General features: G+C 43.4%; 1 protein-coding gene across 1 annotated transcript; it reads right to left on the reverse strand.

The window, feature by feature from the left end:
• Positions 1–1,393: 1,393 nt before the first annotated feature.
• Tmbim4 (transmembrane BAX inhibitor motif containing 4) lies at positions 1,394–20,126 on the reverse strand. The gene is made up of 7 exons (XM_075954442.1): positions 19,942–20,126; positions 12,380–12,488; positions 10,234–10,339; positions 6,656–6,689; positions 4,623–4,740; positions 2,645–2,690; positions 1,394–1,678 (listed from the first exon to the last, which is right to left on the reverse strand). The coding sequence occupies exons 1-7, from the start codon at positions 20,036–20,038 to the stop codon at positions 1,472–1,474; spliced, it is 717 nt and encodes a 238-aa protein (XP_075810557.1). The 5' UTR covers positions 20,039–20,126; the 3' UTR covers positions 1,394–1,471.
• Between the last annotated feature and the right edge of the window lie 5,124 nt (positions 20,127–25,250).

The raw sequence follows: 25,250 nt of genomic DNA on the forward strand, positions 1-25,250 counted from the left end.
CTGCAATTCAGACGGTGACTTCCAGTTCCCGGGATGGCTGAGCTATCAGGACTGTGCTCTACAGAGATGGAAGCTGAGGCCTGACTGAAGCTTCATGCTGACACCAAGCCACAGAAACCACATCAAGTGGGCTCAAGCCAGGTCTCAGTTCTGCAGAAAACTTTGCTTTTCTGAGATGGGGTTTCTTTGTGTAACAGTTCTGGCTGTCCTGGAACCCACTTTGTAGACTAAACTAGCCTCGAACTCGGAGATCTACTTCCCTCTGCCCCACCCCCAGTCCTGGGACTAAAGCCCTGCACCGCCCGGCCACACTGCACCTCTTCGTCCACAAGATTTCAGCCATCAAACGCGCTGTGATCCCTCTGTCTTCCCCTCTTCCTGCCTCTGTCCCATGAGTTGCTGGTTTCTCTACACCTACTAGTTCTACGTTCTTAGTCCTTGTGCACACAGGCTTACCTGTATGTGATATAAAAAAAACAATTAAGCCTGGTCTACAGAGCTAGTTCCAGGATAGGCTCCAAAGCCACAGAGAAACCCTGTCTCGAAAAAAAAAAAACAAAAACAAAAACAATTAAGTTGGACACGTCCCATTCTTTGTGGGAATATTTCCTCTGGAAGCTCTCATGCTTGCCATAGGACACATACAGTGATGTGAATACCACTCCAACAGTAAAAAATAAAAACAAAAAGGCCTAACCAGACAAAATGTGCTGCCATTAACACAAACACCATTCACTTCTCAAGTAGATTTTCCACCACTGATTTTCCATTTATAAACGAGGCATTTTTTAATGATTTATTTATTTAATGTGCATTGATGTGAAGGTGTCAGATCTCCTAGAACTGGAGTTACAGACAGTTGTCAGCTGCCATGTGGGTGTTGGGAATTGAACCCGGGTCCTCCGGAAGAGCAGTCAGTGCTCCTAACCGCTGAGCCATCTCTCCAGCCCTAAACGAGGCATTTTTAAGAGATGAACAGCGGGGCAGTTTTCACATCACAACCACCTGTAACTCCAGTTCCGGGGGACACAGCACCTCCTGCTGGCCTCTGCTAACACCAGACACGCACCAAGTGCACATACATACGTGCACACAAAACACTTATTAAAAGAAAAGCTAAATCTATTTATTATTTTGAATTATAGATGAACTGCTAGTTGTGGCTAATTTAGGTCTAAAAATTTAATAAAGAAGGTGATATATGCCTGTATTCCCAGAATGTAGGAAGCTGACATAGTAAGATCATGAGTTAGAAACCACATTGGACTACACAGCGAGACCCTGCCTTAATTTACAAAAAAAGTATAAAGCAATTTTAATATCTTGTCAAGAATCTGGAAATAGCACAGAGAATAGTAAGATTCTAAAGTGGAGAAGAACACAGAATGCCGAGAAAGATGACAAATGATTTTAATATTTAAGTGGAATTCAAACTTTTTACGTCATAAAGCAGTCTTTGTCTACTGTTCAGTTACTTTTTACTAACTGCTTCCAGAAACCGCAGCAGGTGCAGGAACAGGTTGATAATGTCCAAGTAGAGACTGATGGCAGCTAGCACATACTCTTCGGGAGACAGCTGGTACATCAGCGCGTGTGTGTCATAGATGATAAAGCCACAGAAAAGAAGGGCGCCTAGAGACGCCAAGACCAATTCTACCACTTCATTATGGAAAAAAACCTACAAGCATGGGATGAAAGAAATACGTTCATATTTAGGGGTCATGTTAGATCTACTTCAATTACTTTTCATGCCAACCTACGGCTAGCTGTATGTGTAACCATGGCATACAGCACTGATGTAGAACACTGACGTATGAATCTATGGCTAGTTGCATATATAACCATGGCACACAGCACTGATGTATGAATTTTACAGGCAGAAAGAAGGCAGGCAGACCTAAAGTCGCGTTTGCTTGACGGAAATATGTATGGAAAGACAGCTTTCTTTCAATTAAGTTAACGTCATGTTGACTATGACAGTAGCATTCTAAACGTTCATGGCTTTAAAATGTTACTTTTGTTGTTGTTTGTTTTTTGAGACAGGGCTTCTCTATGTAGTCCTGGATGTCCTGGAACTTGCTCTGTAGCCCAGCCTGGTCTCGAACTCACAGAAATCCACCTGCCTCTGTGTCCTGAGTGCTGGGATTAAAGGCATGCACCACCATGGCCCTGCTAAAATGTTTCTTTTTAAGAATGAATTTTTTATGACATTTACTTATTTATAGGAGACTGTGCATAGCAAAGCAAGCAAGCAAGAATGTGGAGGTCAGAAAGACAACTTGCCAGAGTTGGTCCCCACCTTCCACTCTGTGAGTTTCAGGGACAGAATTCAGGCAGTGAGGTGTATAGTCTTTATTCTCATAATCCCCCTCTTTCTCAGAATTTAATGTGCCACTTGGAGGTTGGCAGCTACAAGGAGGAGCCTTTTTGTTAACTTCATTTATTTGTGCAACCATCTTTTTCTCAATCAGCAATAATGATGAATATAAGACCATGATTTTTACTGAAATTATCTTAAAAATCCTATATATAAATCCTTTAGCTAATTCTAACTGTCCTCTATAGACAACTCTGCAGAAAGTTTGGTTGGCTTACGTTGACATAGGCAGAACTGCATTTGAGTTAACTGTCCTAACACACTTACCTTCAAAAATCCTGCCAAGAACAAAATCCACAAAACAGCAAACAGCCTGGAGAAAACAAAATGTAAACACTTCACAATCCTGTTCATTATGAAAACACTTTTTTTGTAGTTTGCTTTTTTATTTTATGTGTATGAGTGTTCTGCCTGTATGCATGTATGTATGCATGTATGTGTACCATGCACCTGCCTGTCAGAAGAGGGCATCATGTCCTCTGGAACTGGAAGTAGGGACTGTGGAAGTTTGAATGGCATTGGTCCCCAGAAGCTCATAGGGGACCATAAAAAGTGTGGCATTGTTAGAGTAAATATGACCTTGTTGGAGGAAGTATGTCACTATGTGGGCAGACTTTGAGGTCTCAGATATGCCCAAGCCACATCTAGGGTATCAAACCACTTCCTGTTGCCTACAAGATGTATGATTCTCAATACTTCTCCAGCACCACATCTGCCTGCATGCGGCCATGTCCCACCATGATGATAATGGACTGTAAATGGACCACCACAATTAAATGTTTTCCTTTATAAAAGTTACATGGTCAAGGTCTCCTCACAGCAATAGACACCCTAATTAAAACAGAAGTTGGTTCCAGGGACTGGGGTGTGACTGTGACAGGTCTGACCTTGTTTTTGTTTGAAGGAATCTGGACTTTGGTTGGGACTATGGATTAGAAAAGCGGTTGAAGGCTTTAATTGCCGCCTAATGGGCCATACTAGCAGGAGCACGGAAAACAGTGGCTGAGTGGGATTTGATGAAGGGGGTGGGGGCATGACTTGCTCAAGAGGTTACAGTAGGGAAGATTAATATGTAGCCTAGAGATCATTCTTGTGATATTTTGGCGAAGAATGTGGCTGCTTTTTGACCTTGTCTGAAGAGTCTGCCAGTGGCTAAAATGAAGAGTTTTAGATTAATTCTATTGGCAGGGGAAACTCAAAACAGCCTAGTATAGACTCTGTTGTGTTGTTACTGGTGTTAACTCTCATGAAGATTTATAATGAAAAGGAGCAAACTGAGCAAATAAAAATACAAAATGTATAGATTGTAAGAAGGAGCACCAGGAAGTGTAACAGAGCTAAATCCTGTGTTCAAGGAGATAAAGGATTAAGAATTAAAATAAAGGGAGTGGTGACTGCAGGGCAGTCTTAAGTTTTCAACTTTTGAAAAGAACTAAAGAAAAGTTTAGAGCCTGGTGTGGTGGTACACACCTTCAATTCCAGCAGAGGCTGGTGAATCTCTGAGTTTGAGGGCAGCCTGGTCTACAGAGCAAGTTCAAGGACAGCCAAGCTTTGGGAGTAAAAGTAACAACGAAAACCAGAAAGCTGTTGAAGAGGTAACTGAACGAGGAAGCTAACACAGTCCCAGCAAACACAGAGCTTTGCAGTTCGTGGTTCTGGCTTTAGAGGTAAAGACAGATGAAAGGGGTTATGGAATTTGTGTCCACATCTAAGAGAGTCACCGAGGTCAGGCATGTGTCAGAGATGCCTGTGAATGGAGGCCTCGAGAGGGTGCTGTATGAAGCTGTGAAGTTGAAACCTGGACTGCCTTGGAGACCCCCAAAATTTGATGCCAGAGTTCTGGGGTAACTGCTGAGGAGAGCTGCCAAAAGGGAGTGGAACCAGCCCAAGTGAAAAAAGTGTGCTGCAGTCAACAAAGCTGAACGGAGTTGAAGATATGAAGAGTGTTTTGACATCAGACATGGAGTTTGCCCAGCTGGTTTTCAGTCTTGCTTTGGTCCAGGATTTCTTCACCATGCTCCCTTCCCTACATTTTGGAATGGTGATGCATATCCTGTGCTATGACATGTTAGAAGTATGTGATCTGCTTTTTTATTTTGTTTTAGAGGGGATTATGGTTAAGAGGACTTTGAGCTTTGGACTTTTAAACATTGTTGAGACTGTGACAGACTTTGTGGTGTGGTGTACCAGAGAGTTGATAAAATCTAACGTAAGGGAAGCACATAAGACAAGACTTACTACTTACCCTGCTCCAAATTTGCTGAAATCTCTCTTTGACTGTAGAGTATAGGCAGTCAAGCCAAGAAAGACCGCAGTAGTCAGTATAAAAGCTTGCAGAACCAGGTATACATCATAGAAAGTAACTGGAAAAGTAAAGTTGATTGAAATGCACAGACAGCCAATACCAAACAGCCTTGCCTACAGTAACCAACAGTTTGCTTACATTGTAGCTTTAAAAAATGTTTCTGTTGCATTTACTGATTACATATACATAGTAATGGGCTTCAGGGTAGCATTTTCATACATGTTCATGATGGACTTAATCATGTCACTCCACTGTTCTCTGTCCCCACCCACTCTCCCTTTCTTCCATTCCATTCACCAATAAAAGCAAACTTCTTCACCCAGTCTTAAATATATTGATTCAGTGAAACTGTACTGATAACAAAATTAAAAGCTCCCAAATAGTTACTCATACAAATAAAGCAGGCCACATTATCTTACAGCTAACCACGCTCTAAAGACATTCTATAGACAAACAGGAGTGGCTCCATTTGCACTTTATCAGGATCTCTGTAGCAGTCCCTCAGTTACGTATGACAGTGGCCTGGGTCCTGAACTAGTAGTTAGACAGCTGAATCAGCTGAGCAGCCCACACCAAGGCAGAGGAGCAAGCAAGGGCACTAAGGCTGTCTAAGACGGTCTGCCATTTCCCCACTCCACAGGGCACAGGAACCAGGGCCTGCTTTACAACTGATCTGGACTCTCTTAGAGCACACTGCTGTGGGGGTCACCGAACTCCTTTCTGCAACAGAGTAATATCCCGAGCAGTGAGGGTCACTGTAATAGACAACAGAGTAACAGTCCCGAGCAGTGAGTTCCACTGTAATGGATATCTGCTACTCTTTTAACAGAAAGTTCAATTCAGCTTCTTTTAAGGAGATTAAGTGTTTTGAACCCCAGCCACTTAAGTAATTCAAAGTTTTTTCCAAGATGAATTGTACTTGTTATTTCTATTAATAAATCATTAAAATATTTGCTTATGGCATTACAGAATTTGGAAGGTGAAGACAAGAAAAATACATAGTCACTTTACTTCTTGTTAATAATTTGGCATTCTGATCACATAGAATAGAATACTGCAATCCATAAGAAAAATAATCTTCTCAGATTACTTCATCTGTGTATTTTAACTCCACTCCTAGTAACCATATTTATTTCCACACTCCCTACATTAATGTATGGTGTCCCTGGGGGAGGGACAGACGACAACACTGTCAGGACAACAATAAGGAACATCAGTAGCTAAAACTACAGATAAGCCAATGGCACTTCCTCTCTATGCTGAAAAGCTTCCAGTCCACTTAGTTCGCTATTTCTTAGTATTTATCTGTACTTTGGTTCTTCTAAAAAGAGTGGTAGATTACAAAAGATACAGATTCAATGAAACTGGAACCAAATGGATAGGGATAAATGTACTTCTCATAAGGATGAATGACTTGCTGGCCGTCAGTTAATGCTGACCTTTGCGACACACACTGTAAACCACTCAAGAGTTTTACTGTGATTTGCTTAATTTTTAGTTTGAGACATTATTAGGGTACATCAGGTGATTGCAGTAGCTCTTAGCCAGGAAACACACAGACACACACACACACACACACACACACGGCATCAGAAATGGAAAAGACTGCGTATCCTGGGGTGCATTTGGGGGAGCATGGGGGTGAGGCCATCACAGTTCAGTGGGCAGTTTAGGGAGTGTGACAGAAGAGCCCTTGGGACTTGGGAGATAAACTCCAGCTTCTCGTCTCTGTCACCAGGAGATCATAAATGAAAAGCTATTCTCAATTCCTTCTGTTTCCCTTCAACTTTTCCATGTCCTCTCGGCTCAGCGAAACTATGTAAAGTATAAATATTTGACTTTTGCTTATTAGCAATCTTCACTCTGTGCCACGTTTTTAATATAACATCCTATGATGTTAAACTTTAACCCCAAATACCTTGTTACCTAAAATATTTTATCGACAGTAAAATGGTAACACATGAAAGACTTACCAACAGTTGCCACAGTCAGAGCTTCCAACAGTGTCTAAGAGAAGAGACTGTAATTAGTGAATGTGTGAAAAATGGACACTGTCTCACACACACACGCTCACTTCTAGCAGTCCAGTGTGGTCCCATGAGAACCGTTCATGTTAGCTTCAGAGAAGCCTCGTGACAGACATAGGGCAGGACAATACAATCCTACTGTAACAAACATGGGCCCTCAATGCATCGTGAAGATTTACATTCTCATCGTGGCTCTTTAAGCTTTAAACAGATTTTTCATCTGTAATAGGAAAGTCATAAGTAGAATTAACAGAAAATTAAATTTTTTCAAGCTAGATAAAAATCAAGAAAATGATACTGCAAACCCTCAACACCTCACACAAATAAACATAAGAAACATAAAATATTTTGTTATGTACTTTGATGAAGTACCTTAAAACAGCCTTGCAATAAAAATCTTTCTTCTCCAGCAACAGATTTTGTACCTGGACACCTGGCTGTTCAGGTGAAACAGCACATTTGTAGCCTCCCTTGCAGCTAGGTCTCACCACGTGACTGTATTCTAAGCCAAGCTGACTGAGGGGGTACACAGCCACTGGGCTGTGCTCTAAGAGTACATGGCTTCCCCCTCCCCGCTTTATTCACTTAATTTAAACTGAATGCTATTCGGATAGGACAACGTGCTATCTTATATTATACAATACTTCAGGAGTGCCCGAACTACACAGCTGGCTGAGCTCAGGATAACTCTCTTATGAGTTATTTTGTATTGTTTAAGTCATGTCATAAGTAGCTGAACTCTTGCCAAAACAAAAGATTTGGAGATATTAAGCCTTATATTCTAGGCTCTCTTTCTCCTCGATTATATCATCTCTATTTAGATTTGATCAACTGTCTGATACATTGTACCACAAAGGCAAAGGCAGAAGATATAGCAATGGCTGTGTAATTATAATGGTAAGGAAGCAGCCATTGTACTCCATCCTACCCAGAGCCAACAGTCTTCGGAACCAGAGGAAGTACAGTATTGGACTTATACAAAGATGCGGAAGCAATGAAATTAGCACCCTGCCTCAGTGGTTGGTAATTCCAGGAACCAGTAACGGATCCCAGAAATGGAATACACTGTTGATATGTGTGGTTAGGTTAGGGGCTGGGGTCTAGAGTTAGGGTTGGGGTTGAGCTTAGGGTTAGAGTGCAGCGTCTAGTCCTCACATCACAGTGTAGATGCTGACACACTAGTGTGTAGTCCTCACATCACAGTGTAGATGCTGACACACTAGTGTGTAATCCTCACATCAGTGTAGATGCTGACACACTCGTGTGCAGTCCTCACGTCACACTGTGGAGTCTGACACACTCGTGTGCAATGTCCAGCCCTTAGGTCAGATTCCAATTTCCACCACCTCTGCAGCAGGAGACAGGGAGGAGGCAAACACGAACAAACAAATAGAACAAAGCCAGCAAGATGACTCACTCCCTAAAGATGTTCACTGTACAAGTCCGACCACCCACGTAAAGTAGGAGTGACCCAACTGCACAGTCATCCTCAGGCCTCCCCTGGCATCCTGTGCTGTGAACACCTCCACATACACATATCAGGTACACACATAATAATATGTACAAACAAACAGCTCTGGGGTGATGGTTCCGTGGTTGAGAGCACTGGCTACTCGTGTAGAGGATCAGCCATCAGCTCCCAGCACCCACAGGGTAGTTCACAGCTGTTTAAACTCTAGTTCATTTCTAAGGCACCCAACATCCTCTTCTGGTCTCCACATGCACAGGGGCACATGCAAACATAAATACATATAGGAAAACAGTTACACAGTAAGATTAAAAATAAATCTTGAAAGAAAATCATGTCAATCTTCAAATCTGTTGCAACCCCCTTTCAGAAAGACGGGTGTCTCTGTAGAAAAGGATAGGCCCCCCTTCTGCTCAGCCGTAAGAGCGCTCACTAGAAAACATCAGCCGAAGGTTTCATGATGTCACTGTTGTTAAGGAACCTGTTCATCATATGCTTAGCTAACGTGCTTTAACAAACAAGGAAGTCCGTAAAACACACTTTTGACGCTGGTTTTACTGTAGATGATTTTGTTTTTTCCTTTGTCCTTCTAGAGCAAAGTAAGAAAGGAAGGGAATTTTGCCAGCTCTGTCAGGGTGTGCGTGCGTGCGTGCATGTGTGTGTGTGTGTGTGTACGTGTACAAGCATACACTTATCTTTCTCAAAAAGCACTACTTTAGAGTGGTGCGCTGGTTTCAGCGACATTGTGCTCTTCTCGACTGTATACTGTTTCCAGTGTCCTATTCCTTCCTTATCTGTGAGAAAGATCAGGTACAAAAAGCCCAACTGCTTTGCCAACTGCCACATAAGCAGAGGGTTGCGAAGCCAGGTCATGTGACTTCAGTATTTGCCACTAAAATCCTAATGACAGAAGAACCACCAATGCAGACAATCATTAAAGGTTCTAAAAGAGCATATATTTGTAATTTCCTAATATATATATGTAGCGGCGTAAATAAATGCAGGCAGATTGTAAAGAATATGTACAGCTTTAATGAAGAAATAAACTTACAGAACCAAGGTTCCTGCATAGCACAGGAAGCAAAAAGGGCGTGCGGGTTCCTGCACGCCAGATTTATAAGTAAACATTCGCCTGAGGCAAGCCCGCCCCCTAAGGGCCTGGCTTAACCCTACATATTTTAATTAAAATTTCAGGGCTGGGAAGATGGCTCAGGGGGTTAAGTGCTTGCTGTGCCAGCACGCGGACCCAAGTTTTGATCCCTAGCACCAGATACAATGTCTAGTGTGGTGACACATGTTTGTGTCCCGAGGGCTAGACAGCAGAGACTGGTGGATTTCTGCAGTTTACCACTTAGCAAGTCGAGCTGAATTGGCACATTCAAATTCTCAGAGACCCTGTCTCAGGAACTATGATGGGTCTAGGTGGTGGTGGTGGTGCACACCTTTAATCCCAGTACTTGAGAGGCAGAGGCAGGCGAATCTCCGTGAGTTTGAGGCCAGCCTGGTCTACAAGAGCTATTTCCAGGACAGGCTCCAAAGGCACAGAGAAACCGTGTCACGAAAAACAAAAAACAAACAACAACAAAAAAAACCCTAGGGGCTGGAGAGATGGCTCAGAGAGTAAGAGCATTGCCTGCTCTTCCAAAGGTCCAGAGTTCAATTCCCAGCAACCACATGGTGGCTCACAACCATCTGTAATGGGGTCTGGTGCCCTCTTCTGGCCTGCAGGCATACACAGAAACAGAATATTGTATACATAATAAATAAATATTAAAAAAAAAGGAAGGAGAAAAAACCTAAGGCGGGGAATGGAAAAGACCCCCACATACTCATGCATAGGCAAACGCCTGTGAACACAGCTCGATTTTATTCTCCCATTGTTACACACGTACACACACATATTTTAACGATTTTATTCTCCCATTGTTACACACGTACACACACATTTTAACGATTTTATTCTCCCATTGTTACACACGTACACACACACATTTTAACGAGTATTTTGGAAGCTCAGGCTAAATGCTAATGGCAGAAATAATATCAAAGTACTCACAAATGCAAAAAGCAGGTAGATGTTCAGAGGATGCTTGTGTCTGTGCAAAGTTAATGCAAAAATCAAGCCCAGAGAGCCGAGGGCAAACACCAAAATTAAAGCGGGGCTGAAAGACATAACATTAAAAGTATTTTAAGCTTAAAAATAACAGGGATAATAGTATACAATTTAGTAAAATCTATGATTTTCTATGTTCATAAAAGTACAAGAATAAAGTCTGGATTAATACGAAATAAAAAAAAATTTACTTTCTATCTGGAAAAGTTGAGATGGGTGTGAGATGGGGCCAGACCCAAAAAGAGGAACACAGGATGTACTCACTCATATTTGGTTTCTAGCCATAAACAAAGGACATTGAGCCTATAATTAGTGATCCTAGAGAAGCTAAATAAGGAGAACCCAAAGAAAAACATATAGGCATCCTCCTGAATATTAACCTTCATCAGGCGATGAAAGGAGACAGAGACCCACATTGGAGCACCGGACAGAAATCTCAAGGTCCAAATCAGGAGCAGAAGGAGAGAGAGCACGAGCAAGGAACTCAGGACTGCGAGGGGTGCACCCACACACTGAGACAATGGGGATGTACTATCGGGAACTCACCAAGACCAGCTGGCCTGGGTCTGAAAAAGCCTGGGATAAAACCGGACTCGCTGACCATAGCGGTCAATCAGGACTACTGAGAACTCAAGAACAATCGCAGTGGGTTTTTGATCCTACTGCACGTACTGGCTTTGGGGGAGCCTAGGCAGTTTGGATGCTCACCTTACTAGACCTGGATAGAGGTGGGCGGTCCTTGGGCTTCCCACAGGTCAGGGAACCCTGATTGCTCTTCGGGCTGATGAGGGAGGGGGACTTGATCGGGAGAGGGGGAGGAAAATGGGAGGCGGTGGCAGGGAAGAGACAGAAATCTTTAATAAATAAATTAATTAATAAAAACAAGAAAAAAGAAGAAAAAAAAGAGTGGAAGGAGGTGTAAGAGAGTGGGAGGGGTTGTGATAGTGGGAGGGACAGTAGGGAGTGGGAGGGGCTGTGAGAGAGAGGGAGGGGCTGTGAGAGTGGGAGGGGCTGTGAGAGTGGGAGGGGCTGTGAGAGTGGGAGGGGCTGTGAGAGTGGGAGGGGCTGTGAGAGAGAGGGAGGGACTGTGAGAGTGGGAGGGGCTGTGAGAGTGGGAGGGACAGTAGGGAGTGGGAGGGGCTGTGAGAGAGAGGGTGGGGCTGTAAGAGTGGGAGGGGCTGTGAGAGAGTGGGAGGGACCTGTCTATTCATCTTTCCTTTACTAATGTCCTTCACAGTGGAGTAATGTTTACAATTAACATAGTATTTTATTAACTGAAATACAATAAATGAAAAATATTATAGCCCTTTGGTAAATCCCCTAAATTTAAATAATTACATCCCAGAGTAGCTAATTAATAGTTTATTTAAGACTCTCCTTTGGTAGGAAGAGGAGAGACAATCTGCTTCTTAGAAAACAGTCACTCTTTAAATTTTTTCTTTCAAATAAAACAACCATATTATTTTTAGCTACTTAAATACTTATGCCGAGAGGAAGATCTTTAACAAGTCCTCTAGCTAGGTAGCTAAGTCTAGAGACCTCTCAGTAAAATTATTCTATCAATGAAACAAGATTAACAAAACCACACATTCTTCACATAACTTTATTTTGCAGGTATAGTCTTAGGCTTGAGGGACAATACAGTAACAAATACAATAAAACAAAATGATTATGATATATGCAGTAAAAGTTCTTTTTTCCTTTTCTTTTTTAAAATTGTGTTTGTGTGTCATGGGGAGAGGTAGGAGTGTCTGAGTGCCCGTGCACACGTGTGGCGGTCAGAGGACAACTTACAGGAGTCAGTTTTCTCTTTCTACCTGTGGGTCCCATGAGGGTTGGCTTGCTTTTCTGGGCTGAGCCATTTCAGCAGCCAGCAGTAAAAACTCCTAAACCGGGAGATGATGGTTTGACCCTAGAAAACTATAAGCTAAAATGAGGGAAAATAGTGTGTTGTGAAATATTCTCCTTTGTCAAAAAATGAATCCGGCTCCTAGGAGTTAGATGATGGCCTTTTTTAAAGTTAACAGACAACAACATGCTCATCAGATGAACTATCTGGAAATGGCTCCGAATAGTTGCCTTCTCCTACCTTTCATGGACAAATGTCCGCACAGCCTCGAAGTACAGGAACACAGCAGAGGTCACCGTAGTTAGGAGAACTTGCAGAGAAAGGATGCTGTAGACTTTTCTGAGAAAGGCTGAAAGAGAGGGAAATAGGACATATGACGATTTTCCAAAATATTTGTCCCCCTGTCAGGACCAAATTTCTTAGAAAAAATTGTTTCTTTTTTTGCTTGTTTAGTTGTTTGTTTGGTGGATGAGAGGGGCATGTGCCATGGCTCACATGCAGAGGAGAGGAGACCATGCCAGGGTTAGAGCCCTCCTCTGCCATGCCCGTCCAAGGACCTGCCTCACTCAAATAGGCAAGCTTGATGGCAAGCCCTTTTACCCAATGAGCTATCGTACTGTCTGAAAAACTATGTTTTCACAGGCATTTTTCTTTGATCTTAATCTTTATGCCTCATAAAGGTGGAAACATTACTTGGCCATTCCCTGATCTATCAGATTGACAGTTCAAAAGGCTTCGTGAAAGGATCTGTGAGGGTGCAAAGAAAGAAGCCTCCTATACTGCCTGCTGGGCAGTCAACGGTGATATCGCCAACCAAAATGAAAGTGCATTTAGCTCATATCTCTATTTGAAGGAAGGATAGTAACTCTCAAGAGATGATGGCTAAATCAATTATGGTAATATACACTACTGAAGACGACCACATTTTACAAGATTGTATTAAAGATGTAAGATACAGTAAGTGAGCATATAAAATTGCAATGTGACCTGTGAATAATAAGGTTGTATTCATGAGTGTACAAGATAGTAGTATCTTAATTTTTCCAGGCTGTGCATGGCATACTGATAAGACAGACTTGTTTAACACACTAATATATAGGGGTGCATCACAGTGACTAGTTATACGGACTTACTCCATACTTAAGGTGAATACTACATTCAGAAATTGATTCTCATATAATTTTTCCATTGTAAATTTAGGGTTCATTCTTTCCATCAGTGACCCTGGATTAAAAGTACAGTATTCCAAAAGTATCTTCCAGAAAATGTGTATATTATAAATAGCTACTTTGCTTATATTTAAAGGAAGCATTTTGCTTAGCCATTTAATTACAAAAGGAAAGCCGGGCAGTGGTGGCGCACGCCTTTAATCCCAGCACTCGGGAGGCAGAGGCAGGCGGATCTCTGTGAGTTCGAGACCAGCCTGGTCCACAAGAGCTAGTTCCAGGACAGGCTCCAAAACCACAGAGAAACCCTGTCTCGAAAAACCAAAAAAAAAAAAAAAATTACAAAAGGAAGAGCTGAGAATCTAATAAACACAGACGCGATCAGCTTCTGTTATCGGCCCAGTCTCCAGGGCTCCTAACTAAGATGTTCCTGCACACTCAGCTAGTCAAACAAACACTCAGTGCTGTTATAGTCACGTGAGTCACATAGAAGTAAATTAGATATAAAACTATTTAAAAAAAAAACAAAACAGTTAACTTAAACAGAAATTGTCTGATTCTTCTAGGGATTGTGAAATCTAGTTTCCAGTTCTATCCAAAATCCAGACTTGGTGTTTCTAGCCCAAATTAGAGAAGTTTCTATGTTTAAATACCTCTCTGATCCTTAAAGCATCCTGTTACAGTGCAGCAATTACATTTACTTTAAAGATAAAGGGATCATAGTGACCAAGAAGCAAGACTTTAGATACTACCAACAGACAGTATTTAATTTTCAGACCCTTCAGCCAAGGCTCTTCCCACGACACTACACTATTTCCTAGCACAGCTTTAAACGGGCACACTTCCCGCTGTGACATTTGGTGTGTGTTCCTAAGCAGCTCATCAAAAATCTCTTTCCCCATCTGAAGTGTGGGCACCACGGGATTCCCACTTCCTCTTGAAGCCTCCCCAGGTTATTCCCATTATCAGACTGTTGAGGCCTCTCAAAAGCCCCTCCAAGTTTGGCATTTGGCACATTAAAATTAAGTTATGCTGCCACAAAAAGTTCTTTCAGGCCCTGGCCAAGTCAATGTTTTAGGACAGCAATGTGGCCTGTGAGACTTCTATTTATCTACCTTTGTGTCAAGTGCAGAGTTGTTGGAGAAAAATCAGGTACATTTATTAAACATGCCGCCATGCTTTAAGTCTTTCCTCATGAAGGCCTCTCTCCAGATGCTGCACTGACATCTCAGTACCATCTCTACAGACGCTGCTATAGACATCTCAGTACCATCTCTCCAGATGCTGCGCTGACATCTCAGTACCATCTCTACAGATGCTGCACTGACATCTCAGTACCATCTCTACAGACGCTGCTATAGACATCTCAGTACCATCTCTACAGATGCTGCACTGACATCTCAGTACCATCTCTACAGATGCTGCACTGACATCTCAGTACCATCTCTACAGATGCCTCACTGACATCTCAGTACCATCTCTACAGACGCTGCTATAGACATCTCAGTACCAACTCTATAGATGCCGCACTGACATCTCAGTACCATCTCTACAGATGCTGCTATAGACATCTCAGTACCAACTCTATAGATGCCGCACTGACATCTCAGTACCATCTCTACAGACGCTGTACTAACATCTCAGTACCAACTCTATAGACGCTGCTATAGACATCTCAGTACCATCTCTACAGATGCTGCACTAACATCTCAGTACCATCTCTACAGATGCTGCTATAGACATCTCAGTACCATCTCTACAGACGCTGCACTGACATCTCAGTACCATCTCTACAGACGCTGCACTGACATCTCAGTACCATCTCTACAGACGCTGCACTGACATCTCAGTACCATCTCTACAGATGCTGCACTGACATCTCAGTACCATCTCTACAGATGCCGCACTGACATCTCAGTACCATCTCTACAGATGCTGCACTGACATCTCAGTACCATCTCTACAGACTCTGCACTGACATCTCAGTACCATCTCTACAGACTCTGCACTGACATCTCAGTACCATCCCTACAGATGCTGCACTAACATCTCAGTACCATCTCTACAGACGCTGCACTGACATCTCAGTACCATCTCTCCAGATGCTGCACTAACATCTCAGTACCATCTCTACAGATGCTGCACTAACATCTCGGTACCATCCCTACAGACGCTGCACTGACATCAGTACCATCTCTACAGATGCTGCACTGACATCTCAGTACCATCCCTACAGATGCTGCACTGACATTGGTACCATCCCTACAGATGCTGCACTGACATCGGTACCATCCCTACAGATGCTGCACTGACATCAGTACCATCTCTACAGACGCTGCTATAGACATCTCAGTACCATCTCTACAGATGCTGCACTGACATCGGTACCATCCCTACAGACGCTGCACTGACATTGGTACCATCCCTACAGATGCAGCACTGACATCGGTACCATCCCTACAGATGCTGCACTGACATTGGTACCATCCCTACAGACGCTGCACTGACATCTCAGTACCATCTCTACAGATGCTGCTATAGACATCTCAGTACCATCTCTACAGATGCTGCACTGACATCGGTACCATCCCTACAGACGCTGCACTGACATTGGTACCATCCCTACAGATGCAGCACTGACATCGGTACCATCCCTACAGACGCTGCACTGACATCAGTACCATCCCTACAGACGCTGCACTGACATCGGTACCATCCCTACAGATGCTGCACTGACATTGGTACCATCCCTACAGATGCTGCACTGACATCGGTACCATCCCTACAGATGCTGCACTGACATCGGTACCATCTCTACAGATGCAACGCTGACATCTCAGTACCATCTCTACAGATGCTGCACTGACATCTCAGTACCATCCCTACAGACGTTGCACTAACATCTCAGTACCATCTCTACAGATGCTGCACTGACATCGGTACCATCCCTACAGATGCTGCACTGACATCAGTACCATCTCTCCAGGAACTTCGCTTCCTGCAATATCTGCCATCTTCCGTCCCTTGCCTTCCCTGAAGTGATCCATTATCTCATTTCGTCATTTCTGGGACCAGCAGGAAGCTTTCAGTCCTATCCATTCCCAGTATCTGCTACATAGCCCGGCTCCCTTCTTACTTCAAACACTTCTGAAAAGGCAACATTGTCCTGACAGCAAAGTTATAAAGAGCCAACAAAATACAACACAACCTGCCTGGTGAATGCAGACACAGGATCCCTGAACAACAACAACTAGCAAAGAAGATTCAGTGGTATATTAAACACACTCCACGTGACTAAGTGGGATTTACTCCTGGAATGGCAGGATGGTTCAATACATGAACATCAATCAAATGTTATATACCACATTTATGGAATGATCGACATGGAGGAAATGCAGTTGTTATTGACGGATACAGAAGATGCATTTGCCAAAATTCTACAATGATTTGTGACCTTAAAAGTTAACTAGGGCCAGGCGGTGGTGGCGCACGCCTTTAATCCCAGCACTCGGGAGGCAGAAGCAGGCGGATCTCTGTGAGTTCGAGACCAGCCTGGTCTACAAGAGCTAGTTCCAGGACAGGCTCCAAAACCACAGAGAAACCCTGTCTCGAAAACAAACAAACAAACAAACAAACAAAAAAAGTTAACTAGGAACCCAAAGAGATAAAGGCCATATATGTAAAGGCCACAGCGTAAGTCACAGTTCAGGAACTGAGAACATCTGAATGTTAAGTGCAAGCATTCTCTCCCTCTCCCCATCCCTGTCCCCTTCTCCCCTGAAAGGGACATCTATTTCAGTTCCCCTACCCCCTGCCAAGGCTCGGGAACATTAAAGGAGAGATGGGAAGTATGTAAGAGCGAGCAAGATGGGAGGAATGAATGCAATGGAACATTTTCTCCAGGACACAACCCTGTAAAGGGAGGCTGCTCGCTTGTTTCCCTGCTGTCTATGCCCGAATAATCACACAGAAACTATATTGATTACGACGCTGTTTGGCCAATGCCTCGGGAGTATTTCTAACTAGGTCTTTAATCTTAACCCATTTCTGTTCATCTCTGTATCACCACAAGGCTGGGGCCTACCACGGTGAGAGTCTGGCGGAGTCTTTCTCCTCTGGCAGCTACACGGCAGCATCTCTTTGACTCCGCCTACTCTTCTTTATGTATCTCTGTTCAAATTTATGGTCTGGCTTTGCTCTGCTAAGCCATTGTTTATCAACTAATGAAAGCAACACATACAGAGAAGCACATCCCACATCCCACATCCCAGCCCAGCTGCTGCACTCGGGAACATAGTGTCTATGGCTCCCTGCATGGGACTTGAACAAGATCAAGCCGGGCAAAATGGAATGTGGGAGCGAGGGGCTCATTACTACCTGGCTCCAGTAAATGGCCCCATTCTCATGCAAATGTGGGCAGCACTAACTAGATTCAGTAGATTAAAAAACAAAATGACAAGAAGATGAGAAAGGGGTGCTGAGGGTAGTAGGACTGGATATGATATAGTATTTACATGTATGAAACTGTCAACGAATAAACTAAAAAACGACTAAAAATGAAATATTGCAATTGAAAAGCAATGTTCAAATGGTGTATCATAGTAGCTACTGGCGTTTGATGGCCACTAGGGAGTGTGGTGGTGTAAGAGTGGCCCACAGGCTCATATTTGATGCTTAGTCACCAGGGAATGGCACTACTTGAAAGGACCAGAGGATTAGGAGGCGTGTCCTTGCTGCAGGAAGTGTATCACTGGGGGAGAACTTTAAGGTTGGACCAACGTCTTTCTGCCTGTGGATCTCTACTGCTCCAGCGCCTGCCTGCGCACTGCCATGCCCCCTGCCACGATGACAATGGGCCAAGCCTCTGGAACTGTACGCAAGCCCCAATCAAATGCCTTTTCTTATAAGAGTTGCCTTAGTCATGGTGCCTCTGCACAGCACTAAACACGGACTAAAACAGGGAGCGAGAGTCGGTTTTCTTCAGGGATGTGGCCACCCAGGCGTCAGTACAGGCCCTATTCCCACGTACATAAAGGCAGCACTACTGGATCCAGCGGGTTCTTTTAAAAGGACGCATATGAAGTTGAGAGGTAAAAGGAACCAATGGAGTTGGAAACTGGGGGTAGATTTGATCAAAACACATTATATGCAGGCATGAAATGCACATACAATAGAGTATTTTTCCAGTGGGTATCATCAAGAGAATGAAAGACTACAGACTGGGAGAAAACACTTGCAAAAGATATACCAGAAAGTAAAATAAGTGATGAAAAATCTATTAAAATGACCGAAATCCAAAATACTGACAAAACCAAATTCTAGCTGGGAACGGGAAGAACTTTCATTGTGTGCTGACAGCAAGGCAGGGTCACAGTCTCGGGGTTTCCTACAGTACAAAAGACATTCTTGTGTATGGCCCAGCTATCAAGCACCTTGGTACTTATCCAAATGAGTTGAAACTATGTATACACAAAAACCTGCACATGGGTGTCGACCACACAGTTTTATCTGGAACGGCCCAAACTTACAGGCAGCCAAGAGGACGACCTTCGGCTGATAAAGAAAGTGCACTGGCACTAGAGAACATGGAAGATGCTTCTGTAGCGGGAGCCAATGAGCTATCAGGCCATGGAAGGGAGGAGGAGGGGAATCAAACACACACTGTGGGACCAAGCAGGTAATGTCAAGCAGAAGGGTGAAAAAAAAAACCCAATGTATCTTATGATCTCGACTCCATGGCGTTCTGGAGCAGGCACAAGAGAAAGGAAGAATGAAAGCCGGACAGACACACGCTATGACACGCATGCGCCCGGAAGACATTATTCTAACAGAAAGATGCCAGTTACGAAGCCTCAACTGTGTGATTTCTTTTCCCTGAGGCATGTCTAATAGTTTCATAAAGACTGGAAGTAGAATTGTGGTTGTCAAGGGCTGAGGAGGTAAGCAACGCCCAGTTATTGAATGGATACAGTTTCACTTTTGCTTTGAAAAACAAGAAAGTTCTGGGCAGGAAACACTTAAGACAACACACAACTTAACTACATCGCTGCACCTTAAAAGTGGCTAGGGTGGCATATTTTCTCCCACAAGCACTTTGTCATAATTAATGCATTTTAAGAGCTGAGTTTCAAATTTCATTTTAGGAATATCGTGCTAGGTGCCAAGATTCTTGATGTGCCAAAACCACTTTTTTTTTTTTTCCAGAACCGGTTTCAACTGCCCAGGCAGGTTAAATCCGGGACACCTTCTGTAAACAGCTGACCTGTAGTGGACAAGGAATTCCGCTTCCTTACACGACACCCAACAGTTTAAATGAAAAATCATAGCTCTGTAGAGGAAGGCTGCCAGGACATACGCATTGACCTGGGAAACTTCTAAAGCCATCGTTCAAAGGGATTCTGGCTTCTAGACCCCACGGAGAGAAATTAATGACTGAGGTGATAAAGTCTCGGTTGCCGTCAGCCAGCGGTTCTCAACCTGTGGGTCCCGACCCGTCGTCGTTGACCCTTCCACGGGAGAAAGTTGAGAAGCAAGCGCTGGCACAGGCGATCCGGCCGGCCCGTGGGAACTGTGCTGCGCTCCGGTCACTTGGCAAACTCATTCTCACCCAGGTCCCCCTGGCCACCCAACTCGTACCCATGCGGATGTGCACGCTGGCCGAGGCCACGCTGCTGCCGTAGTTGAAGTCATCCTCGATGGAGGAGCAGGGATAGCGCGGGTCCGTGTCGGCCATGTCGCCAGCAGCACCCGCACAGCCCGGCCGAGGGAGCCCGCACTGACCACAACCGCCTTCACCCACTTCCGGGATGACCGCCAGACAGAACTAGCCGAACTGCCTCGCCGGGGAGAGCGCCGAAGCAGTCGATCTCCCCCCCCCCCCCCCCCCGCCCTGAAAAATCCCCATTAGATAACAAGAGGTTGCTTCCCGGCTGGAGGAGACCGGCTGCTCCCTCCCACGACAATGGAAGGGAAACTTTTCTAGGATTTTCCGCAAAATGTTTCTCTAGGCCTTTCCCAGAACAATTGGAAAGCGTGATGGAAGGATTCATGTAAGAATTCAGCAACCTCTCTCATTTATCCTCTTCTTCAGTTTTCACGCCAGCAATGCACTTTGATTCAATTATTTTAAAGCAATAATTAGACTTACACTTACTGAGCATTCTTTCAAAGTAGACTTTTTGAGGGACTGGGAGAGATGGCTCGGTAGTTAAGAGCCCTGGCTGCTCTTCCAGAGGACCTGGGTTCAATTCCCAGCACCCATGTGGCAGCTCACAACTGTCTAACTACAGTTCCAGGGAATCTGACCACCTCACACAGACATGCATGCAGGTAAAACACCAATGCACATAAAAAATAAAAATAAATAAATTATTTTTAAAAATAAAATAGGCGGGGAGGTGGTGGCACACACCTTTAATCCCAGCACTCGGGAGGCAGAGACAGGTGGATCTCTGTGAGTTCGAGGCCATCCTGGTCTACAAGAGCTAGTTCCAGGATGGGCTCCAAAGCAACACTAAGAAACCCTGTCTCGAAAAACCAAAATAAAATAACTAACTAAATAAATAAAAATAAAAAATAAAATAGACTTTTTGAGCGAATTATGTTTATCTTGAAAGACAAGCAGGAACCCACCAGCGGGAGGTAATGCAGGTTCTCAAAGAGAGGAGAGGTCAAAGTTCACATGGTACTGTAAAGGGACTGGTGCCAAAGAATGAGGCTGTACAGATAAAGTAAAAAAAAGGCCAGACCACCTTAGGCCAAAGGTAGAATTCAGGAAAAAGCCAGGGGAAAAATGATGAATTAATCTCCAGCAAAGGCGGCAGCAGGAGCGCAGAGATACAAACTATCACAGTGATACAAACTATCGTCATTACACTACAGACCTGAGGTGTACAATTGCGAAAAAACATTCCAGGACACCTGTAATTTTGTTTATTTTTATTTTTTAAAAGAAAGAGTCTCAATATGTTGCTAGCTGGCCTGAAACTTGTTGTGCAGACTAGGTGAGTCCTGAACTCACAGAGATCCACCTGGCTCTGCCTCCTGAGTGCTGGGATTAAAGGCCTGCGCTACGACAACTGACAAACTTGTAATTTTTAAAAATGGATTTACTTTGATTCATCCATATCCTCCAATTTTTTGTTTTAATAAACTCCCCCACCCCGAGAGTAGGCAAGTAGGGTTAAAAAGAATTGAAGAGTAGGGGCTGGAAAGATGGCTCAGAGGTTAAGAGAACTAGCTATTCTTCCAGAGGTCATGAGTTCAATTCCCAACAACCACATGTTGCCTCCCAGGTACCTATAATGAGATCTGGTGTCCTCTTCTGGCATACACGCATGCAGAACGCTATATATACATAATAAATAAATAAATCTTTAAATAAATAATTGAAGAATAGCCTCTTCTAAAACAAAATACTTAATGTTTTCAGGAATCTTTTCTCAAAAATACTCCATAGTCGCATGAATAAAAAAATGCTTATCTCTTATTATTTGTAAACATTTTAGAAACAAGTTATTCACTTCGATAATGTTGTAAGAATGGTATTTGTCGCAGAGGACACTGGAGATGAGCGGGGAACCTACCTTTGTGTCATCTAAAGCACCACTAGCCTGTCATTCAGAAAGAATTAATCCTGGCTGGATTGTCCCCTAAATGTGAAAGACAAAACAATAAAACTTAAAGTCATGTAAAATAATCTCTTTATAATTGAAGTAAAGCAAAGAGGCCTAAAAACTGTTAAAATATTATTTAATCTCAGAAGACTGGCAAACTATATGAACATTGAGAACACCTAGTAATTAAAATTTATCATGACCAAACAACAGACTAGGAAATATTTTAATATACATATCTATATAAAGCTCCCATTTCATACCACAATAACAATAATCAGAAATCCAGACTTAGCCCCTACAGCAAGCAGCCAACAGAAAATGGGCAAGAGACTGGATCAGGTAGCATATGCCCATAGAATGGAGCCGAATAGGTCGCAAACACATGGGGGATGCTTACTCTCACTAGTGATCAGAAAAAGTGTAGTTAAATGTTGAAAGGAAAATACCGCTAAGCACTTTTCAAGTGGTTAAAACTAAGGGACTGGCAGTGTCAAGACTGAGGAGTAATGTGAGCTGCAACCAGCATGAGCTTCAAGGTGTTGCCTAGGGTACTTCAAGACACTGCTTCAGATACTGCAGAGACCATGCATTCAGAAGGACCCTGCACTTCATTTAACTCCCAGTTGTTGCCATTCTAGAATTCTTACTCGTGTTGCCCCAAGCTTGTGCTTAAGAGTGAACCCTGAAAGGACACTGGAGATGAGAAACTTGCGTGCTCACAGCAGTGATGTCTGCCGTGTCAACACTTACACTTCAGGATGCCCAACAAGCAGAGAATTCGTTTGTGCCTATAACACGTGGGAGTTAAGCTAGACTCAAACGATATCTGTTACTGGGTACAAGAAGAGAGGACTAGAAGCCAAGTTCTCCTTGCTAGACAGACCTCACTCTGAAAGGAGAGAGACATACATCGTTCTAAAAAATGTGAATAATATTGTTGTATCCCTTTTTCCACTGGTGTTCCTTTCTGGTAGCAGGAAAGCGCTTACATAGAAGGGAGAAGAGGAAGGAAAGGGGAAGATAGATGTCTTACTGTGGCACCAACGCAACCAAGCCAGGTGGAGAGTATTTACTAATAGATCCGCTCAGGCAATAACCCTGGCTTACAACCCTGTATCAAAGAGCACGCCTTTAACAGGCAACTCTAGGAGGCAGGGCATGGTCACAGCAAAGTTAAGACCTGGATCCCCCCCCCCCCCCCCGCCTCTAGTTTTGTTTTTGTTTATTTGGTTTTGGTTTTGGTTTTACAAGACAGGGTTTTTCTGTGTAGCAGCTCCTGGAACTTGCTTTGTAGACCAGGCTGGCCTCAAACTCACTGAGATCTGCCTGCCATTCTGGGATTAAAGGTGTGTAAAGAGCTAGTTCCAGGACTGGCCCAAAGCTACAGAGAAACTCTGTCTCGTAAAATCAAAAAAATAAAAAGGTGTGTACCACCACATCCAGCCAAGTTCTCTTCTTGAGAAAAGCATAATTCTGCCAGGTGAGAACAATGACTCTGGGTAACAGTATTTGAGAAAGAGCAACACGGGTACACTTAAAGTAATTGTACAATATGCAAAATCATTGCTGTGTGCATCTCCTATGCCCTTGGTGGCCAGGCTTGCAGTCTTCAGTTTCTGTTTTAATCATTCTAGGCATAACCTAGGGCCAGGACCTGAAGGAGGTTTCTAGATGGCAGAGTATGTGCAACCCGTACGCCTAAGGTATATATAAATTAGCAAGATTTTCTATTCAAGCTAGCTTCTCTTTGGGCTTTAGCTTTTTATTAAAGAGCTTTTTCTTTTATTAATCTCTAATTTCACAGAGTAATTTCTCATTGGAAAGGCATATTAATTCTAGAACAACACAACTAGAAAACACAAGCTTGACGTCTGCACTCAATACTAAAAACAGTAAAGATTTAAGATGCAACTATGTTTGCATATTTTTTTAAATATTTTTATTTATTTATTAGGTATACAATATTATGTCTGTGTGTATGTCTGCAGGCCAGAAGAGGGCACCAGACCCCATTACAGATGGTTGTGAGCCACCATGTGGTTGCTGGGAATTGAACTCAGGACCTTTGGAAGAGCAGGCAGTGCTCTTAACCACTGAGCCATCTCTCCAGCCCTGTTTGCATATTTTTTAGTTTTTTACTTTTTGTTCTTTTTCTCTTCCTTCCCCCTAGTCTTATTCTTTTTTCACAGAGTCTCCCTGTGTTTGTGTCTCTGTCTAGCCTAGAACTCACTATTTAAAACCACGCTGACTTCAAACTCACAGATACCTGCCTGCCTCTGCCTTCCAAGTGCTGGTTTAAAGGCATATATCATCATGCCCAGCTCATATCCTTTTTAAACTTACGGAATTTTGTTGGCAGTTTGGCTTTAATGGGTACAACTAAAACTTTGTAAGGCTGGTGGATTACTGTAAAAGCACCCAAACTTTTAGCCCAAGGTAAATTCTCTAGGCGTGAATTTTCTCCAGTGTTTACTAACCATCAGAATGCCCACACTCTGGAGTTGCTAGGGAAGTCACAGTGACACCATATAAAGCTCACATATGCTCAGTAAAGGTCCCTCTTCACTGAATGTCACAGGAGAGGTGGGATTTGGTAGCTCTTGAGGAACTGTGGAGATCGTCGGGGGGGGGGGGGAAGTAAGTTATGAAACAGAGGAAAGAATGAACATAACCACCATAAAACAGACTCCTCAGAACTTTGACCAGCCGGACTCCATTCTGTAATGGAGAGCTCCCAGTGATTTTAACATGAATATGTCTGGGGATAAGAACTGGAAGAAAACTGAGCAGGAAAAGCCCCATAGTTTTGTGGGTCAGTTTATAAAAAGCAGTCAGCACTGATGCTTAAGTCCTGAAGTCTTCCTGAAGTTGTGAATGTAGGGTATAATAAACACTGCCCCCCCATTCCTGGAATTTTTGGAATGACTGGATTTTTTTGTTGTCTGTATTGAGCTCTTCTATAACATTTGAATCCAACTCCAGAGGTCGTCTGTAGTGTAGTAGGCAGTTTGAAAAACGTGACAGTCGTGCCTGAATGACTAAGACCCTTACTAACACACTGGAACAACCAACCGCACCCTCCTGCTCTTTAGTCCCGTCTCATCCTCAGTATCCAAACCTTGGAACTGATCCCTGGCAAAAATATTGAGGAATGGCTACACGAACCTCTCCTGAGTCTTGTGAATCATCCTAGCGAACCGCAAGATTTGGAGAGTGTGTTGTGTTTATAACTTGATGGGGAGGAGCCAGTAGAGTGACAAGCAGTTAAAGTCACAGAGATAAGTGACAACAGCCACCCTCATTCCTTCAGTTACAGTGAAAGGGACA

The sequence above is a fragment of the Microtus pennsylvanicus genome, chromosome 20 (assembly GCF_037038515.1).
Source record: "Microtus pennsylvanicus isolate mMicPen1 chromosome 20, mMicPen1.hap1, whole genome shotgun sequence".
NCBI lineage: Eukaryota > Metazoa > Chordata > Mammalia > Rodentia > Cricetidae > Microtus > Microtus pennsylvanicus.

What these genes read in the sequence shown, in the direction of transcription:
- Tmbim4 (XM_075954442.1), bottom strand. Translation starts at nt 20,038, where the DNA reads ATGGCCGACACGGACCCGCGCTATCCCTGCTCCTCCATCGAGGATGAC. An exon ending in CAGCGTGCACATCCGCATGG is followed by an intron (nt 12,489 to 19,941) that starts GTACGAGTTGGG and finishes CCTCTCTTTCAG; the next exon opens with CCTTTCTCAGAAAAGTCTAC. An exon ending in TCTTGGCAGGATTTTTGAAG is followed by an intron (nt 1,679 to 2,644) that starts GTAAGTGTGTTA and finishes CCATGCTTGTAG; the next exon opens with GTTTTTTTCCATAATGAAGT.